General features: G+C 64.1%; 2 protein-coding genes across 6 annotated transcripts in view; both read left to right on the plus strand.

Moving 5' to 3' along the window:
- The window catches only part of GSE1 (Gse1 coiled-coil protein), a 298,010-nt gene that overhangs the window by 146,938 nt on the left and 132,871 nt on the right, over positions 1-18,201 (plus strand). The window contains exon 1 of one of the 5 annotated variants that reach the window (XM_081273133.1): positions 6,597-6,989. The exons of the other annotated variants lie outside the window; for them this stretch is intronic. Within the exon in view, the coding sequence (XP_081129259.1) occupies positions 6,947-6,989 (43 nt within the window). The 5' untranslated portion in view covers positions 6,597-6,946. Of the gene's footprint in view, positions 1-6,596; positions 6,990-18,201 lie in introns of those variants that run through there. 5 annotated transcript variants of the gene reach the window in all.
- Positions 1-18,201, plus strand: part of COX4I1 (cytochrome c oxidase subunit 4I1) — a 327,664-nt gene that overhangs the window by 80,397 nt on the left and 229,066 nt on the right. The gene's annotated exons all lie outside the window — the stretch shown is intronic.

The raw sequence follows: 18,201 nt of genomic DNA on the forward strand, positions 1-18,201 counted from the left end.
TGAGGGGGGAGGGTGGTCCTGTCACCTGAGGGGGGAGGGTGGTCCTGTCACCTGAGGGGGGAGGGTGGTCCTGTCACCTGAGGGGGGGGTGGTCCTGTCACCTGAGGGGGGAGGGTGGTCCTGGCACCTGAGGGGGGAGGGTGGTCCTGTCACCTGAGGGGGGAGGGTGGTCCTGTCACCTGAGGGGAGAGGGTGGTCCTGTCACCTGAGGGGGGAGGGTGGTCCTGTCACCTGAGGGGGGGGTGGTCCTGTCACCTGAGGAGGAGGGTGGTCCTGTCACCTGAGGAGGAGGGTGGTCCTGTCACCTGAGGAGGGAGGGTGGTCCTGTCACCTGAGGAGGAGGGTGGTCCTGTCACCTGAGGGGGGAGGGTGGTCCTGGCACCTGAGGAGGGAGGGTGGTCCTGTCACCTGAGGGGGGAGGGTGGTCCTGTCACCTGAGGAGGGGGGTGGTCCTGTCACCTGAGGGGGGAGGGTGGTCCTGTCACCTGAGGAGGGGGGTGGTCCTGTCACCTGAGGAGGAGGGTGGTCCTATCACCTGAGGGGGGAGGGTGGTCCTGTCACCTGAGGGGGGAGGGTGGTCCTGTCACCTGAGGAGGGAGGGTGTTCCTATCACCTGAGGAGGGGGGGTGGTCCTATCACCTGAGGAGGGGGGGTGGTCCTGTCACCTGAGGGGGGAGGGTGGTCCTATCACCTGAGGAGGGGGGGTGGTCCTGTCACCTGAGGGAGGGGTGGTCCTGTCACCTGAGGGGGGGGGGTGGTCCTATCACCTGGGGAGGGGGGGGTGGTCCTGTCACCTGAGGAGGGGGGTGGTCCTGTCACCTGAGGAGGGGGGGGTGGTCCTATCACCTGGGGAGGGGGGGGTGGTCCTATCACCTGAGGAGGGGGGGTGGTCCTGTCACCTGAGGGGGGGGGTGGTCCTGTCACCTGAGGAGGGGGGGGTGGTCCTATCACCTGGGGAGGGGGGGTGGTCCTGGCACCTGAGGAGGGGGGTGGTCCTGTCACCTGAGGAGGGAGGGTGGTCCTGTCACCTGAGGAGGGGGGGTGGTCCTATCACCTGAGGAGGGGGGGTGGTCCTATCACCTGAGGGGGGAGGGTGGTCCTATCACCTGAGGAGGGGGGGTGGTCCTGTCACCTGAGGGGGGAGGGTGGTCCTGTCACCTGAGGAGGGAGGGTGGTCCTATCACCTGGGGAGGGGGGGGTGGTCTTATCACCTGAGGAGGGGGGTGGTCCTGGCACCTGGGCAGAGGGGGTGGTCCTGGACCTGGGGAGGGGCGGGGGTCCTTCTCCTGCTGCCTGGGTACTGAGGCCCTGGAGACGTTGGAAGAGCTACACTAGGTAAAGGTCACTCTGAGCCCTGGGGGTAGGTGTGGCATCTCAGGGGCCTGCAGGGAGGGGGGCACTGCACCCCAGTCCTGGAAGGAGACCCCCGTGCCCAGACCACCCCTCCACTGCCAGGGATGGGGACCCGTGGGAGGTGCTGGTCACCGCGGGAACAGAACAGGCCCTCCCCACAGAGTCACGAGGACCAGGGAGAAAGCTGACCAAGGGCTTCCCAGCCGCTGTGCCAGAGGGACTGGGCGACTTGTGATGAATGGGCCTCAGGAGTGGGCATCCGAGGCTGCTGCCTGCCCAGGACGTGGCGGAGGTGACTGCAGCTCCTGCCCCCTGCTTCTCCCTGACCCCAAGGGAAAGGGCAGCAGGCTGGCCCTGGAGGCCCTGGAGAGTGGCCAACAGCCAGATAGGGACGGAGGGGAGGGGCTGAGGGCAGAGGCCCTGCCAGAGCTTATCTGGAAAGGTCAGGACCCGGCGGCGGGGAAGGCAGGGTGGGTGCAGAGGGCGGGCGGGCGCCTCTCCAGAGCTGGAAAGGCTGGTGGCAGCTGCGGCCAGGCCACGAATCCCAGGAATGTGGTGGCCCCTGACCTGAGAGAGGACACAGGTCCTCTTGGGTTTCTCTCCTGCCCTGTGGGGTCAGCACAGCAGGCCTCTTTGTCTACCTTGAGGTGACAGAATGTGTCTTGGCCCCAGGACCTGACCACACAGAGCTCCCAGCTGCAGGAGCAGGGCGAGGTTCGGGGGCTCCCCCGAGACCCCCATTCCACACACAGCCTCGCCATGGCCTCCACAGGCCCCAGGCCCCAGGCCCCAGAGTGAGACTGGGGGAGACTCTGCCCCACCCACAGGCTCGGCAAGGCTGGGCAGGGGACAGACACTGGGAGCCACCCTGAAGAATGTGACCCAGGGCTGGGGCTGCCGGGCTGAGCCAGGTGCCCATCCCTGCCAGCCTTCTCTGCAAGCCGCCTCCTCTCAGTCCAGAACACAGGCCGCTACTACTGACCCGTCCTGCACCTGGAGGGACGGAGGTACAGGGCACCCTCCGCCCGGGCCCTGGGTCCCCACAGCCCCATCCTCTCTGCAGCCCAGAGCCCTGCTGCAGCTGTGCCCAGGGTGCCAGGCCTCAGGGGCGGGGGCAGGGACGGGTGGGAGGAGACAGGCCTTCCCCCGAGGTGCGGCTCCTCAGTCAGGAAGGGAGACGGGGGCAAAGACTCCTTGGGCATTGGCCTGGGGGGTGCTGTGCTGGGAGGGAGCCAGGACAGGGAGCAGGCACCGCCCTTGGAAGGGGGTGTGGAAGGGGCAGCGCGGGGATGGGCTGTGCCTCCGATGCCAAGACACCCCGATGGACAGGGTGGGCAGCCCAGAGGGTCGCTCCTGCTGAGGCCTGCTGGGTGCCAGGCCCGAGGCAGGGCTTCACGGTTGCCAGGCGCTACGTGCCAAAGCAGCAGTTCCCAGGACCAGGGCAGCAGCACCCCGGGAACTGGTTACACTCTCACCTTCACCCAAACCTGCTGTGGGAGAAACACGGGCAGAGAGCCCTGCAGCCCCGTCCACAGCCCTGGGCGGGAGAAAGGCGAAGTCATAGCGCCCTGGGGACCGGGTGCCCGTCCCCTCCTTGGAGTCCTTGCCAGTGCTGGGCCTGCTGCTCGTTCCCAGGCCTGAGGACGCAGCCCAGACTCATTTGGGGGCTGTCTGGAGACAACGCGGCTCTGGGCAGGAGGCAGGCAGAGGTCAACAGGCCGCGCACCCGCCGCTGCCCCCGGCCTCCCTGTGTCCAGTCTCCAGCTGGTACCAGCAGGTGGTGTCCTTTACCCCTTCCTGGGTTTCGGGGTCTGCTTCCTTCCTCGGAGCTTGGATAAGCTGTGCTCTCAGAGCCACTCCCTGGCACAGTGTGGCGCTGCCAGGAGGTGACACAGGCAGAGCCACCAGCAGCCCGTGCAGGGCCTGTGTGCAGATCACTTGTTTATTTTTAAATTTCGCAGTACTGGGGATTGAACTCATGGCTGCTCTGCCCCTGAGCCATACCCCAGCACTTTCTTTCTTTTTGGTACTGGGGATTGAACCGGGAGCTTCACTGCTGAGTTACACCCCAGCCCTTTTTATTTTGAGACAGGGCCTCACTGGTTGCCGAACTGGTCTCAAACTTAGGATCCTCCTGCGTCTGCCTCCCACGTCTCTGGGATTACAGGTGTGCACCACCGTGCCTGGCTCCTTTCTTTATTTTGTGACAAGGACTTGCTAAGTTGCCCAGACTGGCCTTGAACTTGTGATCTTCCTGCCTCCGCTTCCTAAGTAGTCGAGATTACAGGTGTGCACTATCAGGCCGCCCTGGAGAGAAGGAGGCGCAGAGCAGATTAGAGGTACCTCTTCCTCCAGGCAGAAGGTCCCCTGGGCTGGTGCTTGAGGGTGGGGTGCAGCCGCGTTCCATCCAGGTGCTCTCTTGGCAGTGAGTAACTTAACAACTGCACCTGAAGCTCTGCTGTTGGTTCCTAGTTGGCTGCTGGGGGCTGGGAACACAAACCACCTGGCGCCTTTCACCCTGGAGAGACCCCAGGTGTTCAAGTTCCCTTTGAAACGGGGCATGGGTGGGGTCTGTGGTTCACACTGAGGGGCAAAGCGTGCCGAGAAGCCACTCAGCTGAGTGTGCCCTCATTTGGATGAGGATACCAAGGCCCTGGTGCATGAGGCTGGAGCAAGCCGCTGCGAGGACTGTGCCTCCCTTCCTCTGCTTCCCCTGCCCTTGCAATGTGCAGAGGGGACAGCATTTGCCCCTCGGGGAAGCCAGCCAACTCTGGACCTCAGTGAGTTGACTGCCCATCAGATTGTGTCTACACTGCCGGCTCAGCTGTGCCTCTACCCAGTAGCTTCTGAAGGAGTTCTCACCAGGTCCCAGAGCCCACAGTTCCCTGGGACACTCTCCTCCTGATGAGGTGGTCAGAGGGCCCCAGGAGCAGATAAGGTGTGCTCCTACTGCAGCTCTGTCCTGAAGGTCAGCTGTGCTCAAGGTCAGCAGGCTGGCCTGGGAGACCTAGGGTCCCGGTTCCTTACAGCAGCATTCCCACCCTAGGTGCACATGGGAGTGTCCTGGGGAGGCCAGGCCCACCCTAGAGACTCTCATAGCCTGTGGAGGGCTGGCCTGAGGTCCAGTGGGGTGGCCCCATGCCTTGCCCTTGTGGGAAGGATGCTGGACTGAAGGACTTTGGAAGCCCAGCTGTCCTTTGCATCTGCTGGAGCTGGAACTGAGGGCCCTGGGCAGATGCAAGATGGGTCATGTGAAGCCCAGGGCTGCTTCAAAAGCAAGTGACCAGCAGAAAACGGGCAGCTGGACTTGGTAGGGATCTGAGTAACTGGGGGCTGTGGTGGCTCCAAGCTGGGCAGAAGCTGCAGTGATCTCCCACAGCCAGGGCTGGCGTCGTCCTGGGGAAGTGAAAACATAGGGTGAGGATATGAAGGAGATGTGGACACGCAGAGGGACATCCCAGAACCCTGGGCTCCAACGCAGGGACCATGCGAACAGGCTGCAAGCTAGTTCCTGAGGTCTGGTGACAGAGGAGGCCCTGGCCCCATAGGGAAAGCTGAGACACTGGCTCAGCACAGGAAGGGATTTTCGGGAGCAGTCCCCGCTGGCCACAGAGACTGGAGACCTATCCCACACCTGCCTCAGGGCCAGCTGGGAGTTGGCTCCGGGGAAGACTTTCCCAAGGGCCCCAGCTTGGCAGGGGGTTGGCTCTGTGGATTTCTCAGCCTCAGGACTAGTGACAATGGGGTGTGGCTGATTCCTTCTTGTAAGGGGTGACCTTGTCTTGTAGGACATTCAGCCAACCCCTGACCTCCACCACTGGATGCCCGTAGCACCTCCCCCCGTCAAAAATGTCTGTAGACCTTGGTAGCAGATACATCCTGGGGTGCAGAAGCACACCCTCCCCTTGGAGAGGCACCCAGCGTGCCGCAAAAGGGTCTCTGCCTGCCCTGGCTGCACACGGGGACCCCTGGGGCGTTCAAGGGTACTGAGGCCTGGTGCCTTCTCAGAGTGATGCCATGGGTCTGGGCGTCAGCCAGGCACCGACAGGGTCCAGGTGGTTCTAATGTGCTGCAGGGTCTGGGACAGACCTCGAGCTGTACCAGGCTGTTTCTCCAGCTGGACTCACCTCAAGCAGCACCTGGGTAACAGCAAAGGAAAGCCTCCCACTTCATTAGAATGACCTGGAATTCTCAGGCCGTGCTCCCCGCAGCAGGAGGCTTAGGATCCCCAGCTACCATGAAGCAGGAGGCTCCCGGAGGGGCACCCCCACCCTGTGACCTTATTCATGCCCTGCGCCCCACTGTAGCTCTGGGGAGCAGTCGCTCTGCCCCTCCCTCCTCTCCTGCGGCTTGATTTAGTGGGTGGTGAAGAAAGGCAGCTTGAGAGTTGCTAAGAGCTGAAGCTCGCCAGCACTTATCTGGAAAGGAGAGTCTGGGAGCCCTGAGCCTCGGCCTGAGGCTGAGCGCACCTCCCGCGGAAGGCCCCCCCACCCCCCCACCTCCCCCACCCCCCCACCTCCCCACCTCCCCCACCCCCGCATGCTCTGCGCTCTGCAGGGCGGCTGGCACGGTCACCACCCCACACACCCGGGCCCAGTGCAGGGCTGCGGGGGCTGCCCCTCCCTGCCAGGTCTGCTGAGCCTCTGGGGAGGGGCGGGACACCCCCCCTGTCGCCCCAGGGCCTGGGCCCAGCTCCCCACCGGCCTCATCCAGGGAGCTCAGAGACCTCAGGGGCCATGCCAGGTGGGCTGCCAGAGGGGTGGCCCGTGGCTGGCTGGCTGGCTGGCTGGTGGGGGCAGGCGAGTCCCCCCACTCCAGGATCCCCTCCACCCTCAGCCTTTGGTTGCTTGCCCGCCCTCCTCTCCTGGCGCCTGTCCCCCGCCTTCTCCTCCCTGATGGAAAATACAAAAGAAAAATGCGCCAGTGCCCAGGTCTGGGGAGCCCCAGCCCCTGGGATGGAGAAATGAAAAGCGGCCCCAATTAGAGGCTTTGGTTCTGCAAACTTGATGCTCGGCACTTGAACTGTCACGGCGGAGCCTTAATTAGCAGCGGCGGGGGAGAGGTCAGGGACAACTCAGCAGTCTTGACAAGCGCGCTATCAAGTGCAGGCAGCGGGGCTGCCCGGGAGCGCGGGCGGGCGGCGGGGGGAGGAGCGCGCCGCCCCCGCCGAGCGGGGAGGGAATGAAATGGTCGCTGCGAGGCGGCGGCGCAGCCTCGGCCGCTGGGGCGTGAAGCGGCGGGCGCGGGGCGCGGGCGGCGTGAGAGGCGGCGGCGCCCCCGGCCCGGCCCCTCCCCGGCTCCGCGCAGCAGGCGGGCGGGGCGCACGGTGCGCGGCGCGCAGGGACACCCGGCTGCTCCGTGACCCCCGAAGACTCCCGGGGTTCCACAGCCCGCTGTCTCTGGCCCCCCGGAGACACCCTCGGCCGTCCCGTGACCCCCTCGGGTCCCCTGCCCCCCCCCCGCGAGCGGGTGGGAGGGGCGTGACGGCTCGGACGCCCCCGCCGAGCGGTGATTCCCACGGTGCCGCGCGGGCTATGCCCGGAAGCCCCTTCTAGAGTCCCCCGTCCCGCGGCCCGGGCGGGGGCGGCGCAGCATGCTCGGCATGAAGACCTGGTCGTCCCTGCTCCAGGATCTCAGTAAGTGCCCGGCGCTGCCCGCCGCGGAGGGAGAGGGGAGGGCCCCGTGGCACTTTCCGGGTCGCGCCGCCCTCCCCGCCAGGCCTGACCCCGCGCTCACCCGCCCGGCCCCCACCGGCCCGGTCGCCGTCCTTCAGGCCAGGCACGTGTTCTTCAGCGCGCCACCCATCGAGCCTCCTCATCCTGTCAACTCAGAAAAGCAGCCATCGATTTATTTTTAAGTGGAGAAGCTCCATCTGCCCGCGGTCTGGCCGCCCCTGTGGCACGTCTAGGCCCCGGCAAGAATGGTGGAGAGTCACCTCCAGATTGTGTGCAGGGCGGGTGGCCGGCTGGCACCGGTCTGGCTGCTGTCCAAGGCGCTGCATTATCCTGGCTGCTGAGCAGCCCCAGGTGGGGGGGGTCAGCCCTGGGAGGGCCCCTGTGCTGGGCAACCAGGGGATTGGGTCCAGGAGGCAAAATGCACGCCCAGGGGCATCTTCCCTCTCACCTGGGTGGGTCTGTGGCATAAGCTGTTCCCCACCCCAGCTGCCCCAGGACCTCAGGGCCTGTCCCAGGTCCCTGGGTGGGAGAACTTCCTCCTGGCATGGCTCCTGCAGCAGGCCTCAGAGGTTAGCAGCACTCTGAGGCCCCCCTGTGGCAATGCTACAAGACCAGGGGAGGAAGGGACTGGTGGAGTGGGCCAGGATGGTCCCTGCAGGGTGGCTTAGGGGCAGGATGACCTCAGGACAGCTCCTCCCATGAAAGACCAGCGTGCTGACCTCCAGGTGCCTCACCTGCTGGTCTTTCTTCCAGGTGGGCCAGAGTGGGGCCAGGGGGTGGCCCTCCAGCCCCAGCCCACCCACCTGCCCTGCCTGGCCTCCCTGGTGGCTGGCGGTGCACCTCAATGCGTGTTTGAACTGCGGCTTTTAAAGCTTTTTGCCTTTTGAGGACTGGTGGGGGGCGGGTGTCGTTTGGAGAGGTCAGGCACAGTCCCAGCTTAGAGTCCTCGGGTAGAAAGAGCTTAAAACAAATCCCATCCATCAGATGCCGGCTTAGGCGGCTGCCAGTGCTCCCCTGGGGCCAGAGTGGGGTGCAGCCCAGATGCAGGACACCCTTCCCTTTGAAGCAGTGAACCTGGAAACGCCCCTCTTATTTCAGCGTTTGATCCTTGCCTCCCCCGCCTGGCTCCCTCTGATCGTCCTTCCCTGGTGCCTGGCTGGTGGAGGCGGCCTTGGCAGCCCCAGAGGCTGGCGAGGCCTGGCTGTGTGAGTGCCTGCTCATGGAGTGTCTCACGGAGCGCTCAGAGCCTGGGTCTGCTCAGGTGTGTGCCACCATCTGCCAGGCAGACCGCGAGCCTGGCTGGCGTTGGCTGTTGATTCTGTTGCTTCCCCTCGGCCACCCAACTCCCCTGTCCAGGTGCAGAGCTGGCTGTCCCTGGCTTTGTTTCTGAAGCCCAGCTAGCAGGCAGGGAAGAGCATGTGCTTCAGAGGCCCTGCTGGGAAGTGCTGGGTGGCCAGGGTCAGGGTCCCCACACAGGCACGTCCTCTACCTGCAGTTGCTCCTGGGCACAGGCTCGGGCTCTGCGCCCTGTGTTTGCAGGTGCAGAAACCGAGGACACCTCACTGCTCAGGGTGCACAGCCAGAGAGCTGCAGAGGGAGAGTAGGAAGTGCACAGAGCCCCAGGGCATGGCCACTGAGCACCTCCTGCTTCAGCTCTGGAAGGTGGGCTCACTCTGCCACCCAACATGTAGGAGGCCCCTCATGGCCACAGGACAGAGCAGCAGGTGAGAAGCCCCCAGCTCTGTAGCCCACCTGTGCCTGCCCTGCCTGGCTGTCCCGGCTGCTTGGTGCGGTAGGGGTGAGGGAAGCATGCAATGTGACAGGGACGAGCCACATGGTGACACCCTAGTGATCTGGCCTCTCTGCACCACATTCTCCCACTGTGGCATGGGGTGCTGTCTTGCCCTCCAAGAATAAAGACCCCCTCGCAGTTGCTCTGTTTTCCTAGAGACCCCCACCCTTCCCCACGCACTCCGCCCCTCCAGGCCTGGCCTGAAAGCCGCCCCTCTGGGAAGCCCTCCAGGCCCTCTGACCCAGGCAGGTCTTCCCTCCTGCCTCTCTGTCCTCCCGCCTGTGGGGCTGCTCTCGAAGGAGCCTGTGCACTTCCCCAAGGGAAGGTCTTTTCTGTTTTCCTCTCAGAATCTCCTGAGCAACTGAGTGTGCAGTAGGTGCCCGATGAGGCTTGTCAGGTGCATGGGCTATTGGGTTCCATTCCTTGGTACTCAGCAGGCTCCGAGCCGTGGTGACGGTCAGAATCACGTTCACAGCCCGTCTGCATGCTCTGGGGTGCCTTGAAATCGGGTCCAAGTCCCCCGGGTGGAGGGTCTATCGCCAGCAGTATAGACCCAGCCCCATAAGCGCAGGCCTTTCCTGGGGCCGGGAGGGCGGGTTCCCAGCTCCGTGACCGCAGCCCGCTGTGGGAATGTGAGCACGGGGCCCTTTGGGCAGATCACATGGTCAGCTGCTGGAAGAACTGAGATGGGTCACCCCCAGAGCTGGTCAAGGTGGCCCTCTGCCTGCAGCTGACCTATTCTGTAAGGGGCCAGGCTTCAGCCAGCAGGAGCTCTCACTGTTGAGATGAAGGGCTGACGCACAGGCACGGCCGGCTCACCTCCCTAAAGCAGGAGGCCCCGGGAACCCTCAGAGAGCTGTCAGGGCTCTCTGGGCCCCGCCGCCCCTTGCTATTAGCCACCAGGCTCGGGCCAGGCCAGGCTGTGCCCCGTGAGCTTCCGTGTCCTCAGGGCCCCAGTGACACACAGTGGCAGCTGAGCTCATGGGGCTTGGGGGCTTGGCAGCTCTAGTGGTGGGATGGCATCTGTAAGCTGTGCAGGTGCCCAGGTGACAGAGGCTCGGGAGCAGTGATAAAGATGGAGTTTCTAGTTTCTGCTTTTGTTTCCCAGTAAATAAATCATAAAAACCACTTCCAGATTTATAGGGGAAAAAACCTCCAGAGACCTCCAATAGGAAGGAAGAGGCTTTGCAAGAAGTAGGACTGAGGGCTGGGCTGGGCTCAGGGGCAGAGCGCCTGCCTAGCGTGTGTGAGGCCCTGGGTTCCATCCTCAGCACCGCACAAAGATAAGTAAAACATTAAGGCCTTGTGCCGTCTACAACTCCAAGAGAAGAGTGGAGCATGTGTTGTCACGTCCCGGTCTCAGCACTGACCTTGATCAGTTAGTGTGGGCACCGGGGTCCCCTCCACTCAGGGAGCGGGAGCACGGGTCTGGATCCAGGCAGCTGGGGTTCACGTCCTGGACCTGCCTTACCGGCTGTGTGTCCTCGGGTAAGACTTTAACGTCTCTGTGCCACAGTCTCCTCATCTATAAAGCAGGAATGTCAGCACCTGCTGGTGGAGGGGTGGTGCCTGCCTGTCACCCAGCCACTCGGGAGGTGGAGGCAGGAGGGTGGCAAGTTCTGGTCCAGCTTCAGCCTCAAAACAAACAGAATGAAGATGGGATGTGGCTGGGTCCATCCCCAGCACTATAAAAAATAAAATGAAATAAAATCGGTCAGCTCTGTTTCTGATGACCCCACACTGGTTGAGAACAGCTCGTCCTGTTGCCCAGGTGTGGGGGTGCAGCTGGCGGTTCCCTTTTGGGGTGCTCAGGCAGCGGGACGGGCACCGGTGGGTCCTCTTGTAGATTCTTGGCTCTGGGCTGCAGTGGGGGCTTGACCGCTGGCTGCCCCCCGGGGTTCTCAGCTGGACATCTCTGGGGCTGAAGGCTCTCAGCAGGAGGATCCCAAGAGACCAGCAGAGGCTTGTGTCACAGCCTCTCCCACTTTGCTGCAGGCCCAGATTCCAGGGAAGGGACTGAAGGGCCACCTCTGGACGGAGGAGGGGATGCAGCCCACGGTGTGTTTCCCGAGGCCCAGTTCTGGGCGGCTGGTCCGCGGACTGGTGTGCGGGCGGGGGTTTAGCAGGCTGTGGTGCTGGGCGACCCCCTTGGCGACCCCTCTGCCCTGAGCAGGGACCTGGGGTTGGGGCCCTCCTTCCTGTCAGGACTCCCCCACCTGTCCTTGCTGTGTTTCTGGAGTGACCCCTGGCCACCTCCCAAGGGCCAGCAGCCCCTCAGAGCCCTGACAGCGGTCCCCATGGTGGGTGCCTTACCCATGGGGTCCCTGCACCAGGGGGACTCGGAACTGTGGCTCAGACATTCCCTCTGGGGCCTCGGTCTCCGACCCCAGGAGGGGCTGACCAGCTTCTCTGGGGGCCCCTCTGAGCCTGTGGGGGATCCTCCAGCTCCACCTTGGGGAGCCGTGAGGGGAGGCCACCCCCACCTGCCATGGCACAGTCAGAACATGGGTTGACACACTCCGTTTCCACAGCCAGCGTCCACGTGCATGAGCCTCAGAGAACAGTGGGTGACACTGGTACAGCACACAGTGACATGCAGGCCATCTGCACCGAGCTGAGCAGTGCCACCCAGACTTCCCCAGGAACCTCAGAGTGTGACCTAATTTGCATACAAGGCCTTTGCAGATGTAATTAGTTCTTGAGAGGAAATCGTCCTGCATTAGGATGGGCCCCAAATCCAATGACAGACGCCCTTGTAAGGGACAAAAGAGGAGGAGACAGACACAGAGGAGGAGGCCATGTGACCATGGAGCAGGGAGGCGAGCAGGGTGTGGCCAGATGCTGGGCGGCAGGGAGCTCCTGCTACGGCCAGAGTGGCGCTGAGGACCCCGGCCCAGGGAGGCCTGCGCAGGGGGACCAGGAGCTCTAGGCCAGTCTGGGCGACTTAGTGAGACCTGGCCTCAAAGTAGAAAGGCCTGGGCTGCGGCCAGGCAGGAGAGCCCTGCCAGGCCATGAGGCCCCGGGTCAGTCCCCAGCGCTGCAGAGATGGAAGAAGTCTTAAGCGACCTTGTGGTCACTTGCTGACCCTGGGCACTGCTTCAGCTTCTATCCTTACATATTCTTTAAATATGTCATGATATAAAACACCATCTCGTGTCCCCCTGGGGACTCTGGACCACTGAGAATGCAGACCTGGCTTTGGGGGCTGCATCCTGCCACCCGCCCATGGAGGAGCCGGCTCCTGTGGCTGGAAGGAGACTCTGCAAACTGCGATGCGCGCCCAAGCCCCGCTCCCGGCCAGCAGCCGTCTGGGTGGCCACCTGCCTGTAGACAGGACTCCCTGGGGCGGCAGGCCGGTGGAGAGGGCCAGGGCATGTGTCCAGCCCTTGGCCCCTCCCGCCCCTGCTAGAGGGCGGCAGCTTGAGCCAGCCCACCTGTGGGGCCCGGGGGCCTGGGCACAGCTGCATCCTTGACCGATTTGCACGGGCCCGGGGGCCGGTGGGCGCTCAGCCTTCCTCAGCCTTCCTCAGCCTGTGGAGCCGGTCACTCCTTCAGAGACACAGTCCTATGGGCCAGCTGTGTCACATGACCCTCTGTGACCCTGTGCTGCAGTGGAACTGAGGCCAGAGGGAGGTTGGGTCTGCAGGGCCTGGCCACTGCAGAGCAGCTGGCCCCTGAGGCTCGCCCTGAGGCTCTGACCTGTCCCATGGCGCCAGGCTCTCACCCCGACCTCCATGCCCTGTGCCCTGCGGCCCCCGGGGCCCGGGATGCTGCGAGGTGCCCATGCCCCACCCCCACAGTTTGACCTAGAGCCCTGGGCTCGCCACAGCGGTGCCCGCATCTGACACGGCTGGGGTCCCATGCAGGTGGCCAAGCGGCGCTGCCTCCCCAGGGATTGTGGGCTGGCAGAAAGTGCGGTGCCCCGCGGGAGGCCCTGCACCTCCCTGCCCCACCCAGCCACCCCAGTGAGACCCTGGTGACCCAGTCAGGGTTCCTTTTAATCAAGGACACTTAGTGGTGTGATGTGGCAGCTTGCTAGTGTCCTTAGGAGGGAGCAGAGAGCCCAAATGGAACCTCAGGGAAAAGAAAAAAAAGATAAAATAAGACCCAGTGAATTTTTCATAGTGGTTATCTCCTGACACGCGGTGCTGCCATCTGGCAGGCACAGCCCGCGGAGCCGGGCGCTGTGAGGAGGGGCGGCCGCGGGGATCCTGCTGCCAGACGGCGTGCCCTCGTGGGCAGCTCCGTGGCCCGTCGGAGGGCCTGGCTGTGCCCTCTGCCCGCCCTGGGCTCTCTAGCTCGGCTCCGTCACCTGTAGACGACGTCTGGTAACACCCCAGCAATGGAGAGAGGGGCTGGTCCTCAGCACCCCAGCTCTCGTGCCTCCTCCAGGGCCAAAGGCCACCTTGTCCCAGCTGTGGGCACCCAGCACCTGGTAGGAGCAGCCTCCGCCTGCCACCCTGCAGCGTGGTGGCATCATGCTGTGTGACGGGCTCTTGGGTTCATTGTTCACCCCACGTTACCTGTCCACTCAAGGTTGGACCCAGCGCTGGGCCCTGATGGGGGGTCTCAGCACTGTGTCCCAGCACCGTGGAGCCAGACCCTCCTCCTCACGCTGGGCGTGGTGGCCGTACCTGTGATCCCAGCTACTCCAGTGGTTGAGGCAGGAGGATGGCAGAGTGGAGGCCAGTCTCAGCAGCTTAGCGAGACCCTGTCTCAAACTAAAAAATAAAAAGGGCTGAGGACGTGGTTCAGTGGTAGAGCACCCCTGGGTTCAGTCCCCAGCAACAAAAAACAAGACCCAAAACCATCTTCCTTGTCACGAGGACCGTCCTGTGCATTCAGGACGTCCAGCAGCGTCTCTGCTCTCTGCCATTGGATGCCAGTGGCATTTCCCAGCTGTGACATCAGAACTGCCTCTGGACATTGGCAGGTGTCTCCTGGGGGGGGGTGCAAAATGGCCCCAGCTGAGAAGGGGCCCCAGGTAAGGGTGTGAGTCTGTCAGGGTGGGAGCTGAAGCCCCCACAGGCTCCTGGGCTGAAGCCTGGTCCCCAGTGCAGCAGTGTCCAGAGGCGGGGCCTGGGCAGTGACTGGGCCACAGGACTCTGCCACCTTAGCGAGTCCTGCTGCCAACCTGCATGCCCTCGTGGGCAGCTCCGTGGCCCGTCGGAGGGCCTGCCTGTGCCCTCTGCCCGCCCTGGGCTCTCTTAGCCCTTGATGGATTGAGCCCAATCGGTATTTGGTGGCATTATTGGGAGCTGGTGGCTGTAGGAGGTGGGGCCAGTTAGAAGAAGTGGGTCACTGGGGAGGTCAGGGAGCAGGGCCTGGGCACGCATCTCAGTTTGCAGGTGACCCACTGACCCACTGGAAGGGGGCCGTCCCGGGTCCCTCCGTCCCCGCTCCCTGCTTCCCAACTGAGCAGCTGTCTCTGCGCAGCCTGAGGAGCTACCCCCGGCCCCAGGCAGCGGGGTCGCAGGCCGTGATCTCAAACTCCCAACTCAAAATGAACCTTTCTCCTGTTAAGCTCCTTCCCCGGGTACTTATGGCAGGACAAATGGGCAGCTGAGGCAAGTTCCTGTGGCTACTGTGACAAAGTAACCCAAACCCGCGGCTTCCGAGGGGAGAGCGCATTCTTTGCAGCGCAGCAGGACGAAAGCCCCAAATCCCAAGTGGTGCAGGGCCAGACTCCAGGGAGGCCGGTCCCTCCTCTGCCAGCTCCTGGAGGCTGCAGGCCTCACCAGGCCTCCTCCTCCAGGGCCTCCATGGGTCTCTGTCTCCATGCCGAGTCCCTGCACGCAAGCTCCCCACACCCTGGTCGCCCACACTGCTCGCTGCCACCCTCCCTTGCCAACGGGATCTTCCGCTGGGACCACCTGGTGGAGGGTGGGCACTTGGCAGGAGTCCCTCCCCCACAGCGCCAGGATCTGGGGTCCAGGCACCTGAGCACCAGGCCTTGCCCAGGCAGGCCTGGGCAGGGGAAAGTCAGGATGAGGCCACACAGGTGTCACCACAGCGACAGGCGTTCAGAGGACGGGCAGGCCTGGAGCACAGCAGCCGCAGCCCTGGGGCACCAGGAATCCCTAGGGCCCCGGAGTAGGGTGGTCTCCCCTCCTGGAGCCCTGGCCCCCAGGCTGTGAGAACATGCGCTGCTCACAGTAGGCCCCAGCTGCAGTCTGTGAGCTCAGCACCAACCTCTGCGTCTCTGCCTCCCTCCCTAGGGGCTGCTGCTCCCAGGTTCTGGACAGACAGGTGGACGTGCCCTCAGCAAGAGCCTGACCTGCGTGGGGGCGGGTGGCAGTGTCCCGCTGTCCTGGGAGGGACCCTCTCTGCCCCTGGGTGCCAAGCTCGACGCTGGGAAGAAGCGGGTGCTGGGGAGCAGGCTGTTGGGCGAGGAGATTTGCGCACAGAGCCCTCCCTTCACACTGGTCTCCATTCCCGTGTCGCCCCTCGAGCCCTGCCCGACCCCTCACGGCACCAACAGCTCCCGACGTCATTAATGCCAGCGAGGTCACCTATCCATAGTCAGCTTCACCGGGCAGCAGGCCCAGGTCTGGTCAACAACACTGTGGGGGTCCCATGGAAAAGGAGCGAGTGGCTCAGGGGTCCACCCAGGCCCACCTGCTGGGGAGCTGCTGAACATGGCCCCCAGGACCCCTGGCACCGGTGGATACCCCACACCAGGCCCAGAACTGCTCAGCCTCCCTCACCTGTCACCAGGCGGGAGACCCTGCCAGCTGGGCCATGGCCAAGGGCCTTTCGTGGACGCCTGGGCAGGACCCAGTCAGCCTCCCTGCGGCACGCCCTCTGGGTCAGACGTGCGCCAAAGCCAAAGCAGTGGCTCAGGTCCTTGCAATAGCACCTGCTTAGGGACGCATCCTGTGGCTTTGGGCCACCTTGGGGCCTGGTGAGGCCTGGCTCCAGGGGACAGATCCTCTGTCCTTGGCAGAAGAATTTCTGGAAATTTCCCTTCTTTTCAAGGCTGGTGTGCAGCAGGGCCACTGCCCAGCCAAATGTCACCAAGTCCTCGGGAGTCCTGCTACCTCCACATAGGGTCAGGCTCTCCCAAGGCCACGTCCATCTGTCTTCCTCGGCTTGGCCTTCACTGGAGAACCTGGGGAGACAAAGCCTCCGGGGAGGGAGGCAGAGATGCCGTGGAGGTGGGTGCGTCCTCCTGGGGCTGAGGAAGGTCAGTGCCAGCGCTAGAGTCCAAAGTCAAGGTAAAGAGGCACGGGGCTGCCTTCCGGGCCTGGGTGGTTCCGGGCCGGAGCCATGGCAGCAGAAGTCATGGGGACTGTGGTGCTGTCTGCCCGTGAGGGGTGTTTGCAGGCCAGGGTGGACGGGAAGGGGTGACCCGTGTCCGGGGCTCTGGGTGTGTGGGGTCCGCGGCCTGGGACGCAGGGCTCACCCGGATGATCGGCAGGACCTCACGCAGGACCCTTCACCTCAGGTGCACTTTTCCAAATGAGGTCACGTCTGCAGGCTTGGGAGGAGGGGGACATGCCTCTGAGGGGCACCCTTCAGCCCGTGACGGGGACAGCGTGGGGCTCTGAGTAATGACTTCCAGAGCTGTTGGGCTGATTGGGGAGGGGGCTGCTGGCAGACACTGCTGAGACGGGGCAGCCTGGCCGCTGTGTTCCAGAAGGTCCGGGAGAGCCGGGGCAGGAGGAGCTCGCTGGCATGGCCCCGTGGAGTCAGGCAGGACCACCAGGAGGTTCCGAGCTGAGGAGCCCCTGCTGCCATGTGGAGGCCAGAACAGGGGGGCTGGGCAGGAGTGGGGAGACCAGTGAGTTGGCTACTGCCCAGGTCCAGGCCGGGGCCAGCAGAGAAGCGGGGAAGGAGGTGCGTTTGGGATTCCCAGTAGCCCAGGGGAAAGAGGAGCCGCGCCTCCGCCCTGTCAGCTGGCCCCATGGGCCTCTGATCCTCTGGCCTCTTCCCTAACAGCCTCCCACCCCGCCCCCTCCCCTCCTCCTCCCCATCTTGCCACAGGGGCAGCTGCAGTTCCTGGAGTCCAGGGGAATAGCTGGAGGTGCAGGGAGGGAGGCGGTGGGGACCCTGGGCCGTGCAGACACCAGCAGGGCTGTGCCGGTCAGGGCAGGAGTCACACTCCATCTCTCTCTTGCTGCATTTCCCAAGACTAACCTGAGGGCTGGTGCTGCCACCTGGCCTAGGCGGGAGGCAGTGCCCGCTGTGCCCTTCCTTCCCTACACTGCCCAGGGCCTGAAGCCCCGCCTCCAGGGCCCCGGGGCCAGGGCAGCACTCACCCCAGACCCTGTGCCCAGCCCTCAGCCCTCAGCCGGCTAGACCTGATCTCCAGCCAGTCCTCTTCTCCAGACGCGTCCAGTCTATCTCCTTGTCAGTCAGGAGGACCCCTTGTCCTCCCTGGCACCGCTGATGTGGCCCAGGGACAGTGACACTGGCCGATGGGTTAATGGACCCCCTCCGCTGTCCCTGCTGCCCACACCTCTTCTTGGCCCCTCTCGGGCTCCAGTTCCCTGCCTCCTGCTCCCAGCCCCCTGCCCCTGGCCCCTTCAGACCCACAGGCCCCGCAGGGAGGCCCCGTGTAGACAGGCCTCTGCTCTTGCCAAAGCTTGAATCTACCTTGGAGGCTCCCTGAGGAGCTGCCCATCACCAGCCCCCAGGGCCAGGTGGGGGCGGGGCCAGCAGGTGTGCAGGAGCCTGGAGAGCCAGACGTCTGCCCTGCAGCCTGTGATCACCAAGGGGATTATTTACCACGCTGCGGGCCTGGGCCTCAGCTGGGGCTCGTTTGTGGGAGCCTCTTCCTGTCGGCAATGCCCACGCGTCCCTGGGAAGAGTGGGGGCAAGATTGGGTGGCCAGCTCCGTGGGGTGCTGGGGGCCCACCTGAGTTCTCTGCTCGACACCCCAGCACCCCCTGGCAGTTTTGGCTTGAGGGCGGAGCCCTGCCGACCATTCTCCTGGAATCATCTTTTCTGGGAGCAGCTGGGCTCCGGTCTGAGAGCCCTGGTGGGTCCCCCAGGGGCGGGGCCCATGGAGCTGCCGGTCTCTGTCACCCCTCCTGGGACCTCCCTGCCTTGCTCCGGTTTCAGTGTTATTTTGTGACCTGCCTGCTCCCTCTTTGCCGCTCCCGACACCAGCTGTCCCTGACCCAGCCAAACCTCCCTCCTCCCCAAGGCTGATGTGGACAGAGCCAGATGCCCAGCTCCAGATCCAGGCCCCCGGCCTTGACCGCCAGAGCAGCCCCTCCACCACGTGCCTCCGCATCCTTGTCTGTGAAGTGGCTCGCCCACCTTTGTGAAAAGTTCGATGAGATAAATATATGCTTAATTAGTGTGGGTTTTGTGATGGGTTAATGGACCTTGTGGGGGCAGAAAGGTGCAACGCTTGAGAAGGCTCTGAGGGGT

The sequence above is a fragment of the Spermophilus citellus genome, assembly GCF_964194105.1.
Source record: "Spermophilus citellus genome assembly, chromosome: 18".
Lineage (NCBI taxonomy): Eukaryota > Metazoa > Chordata > Mammalia > Rodentia > Sciuridae > Spermophilus > Spermophilus citellus.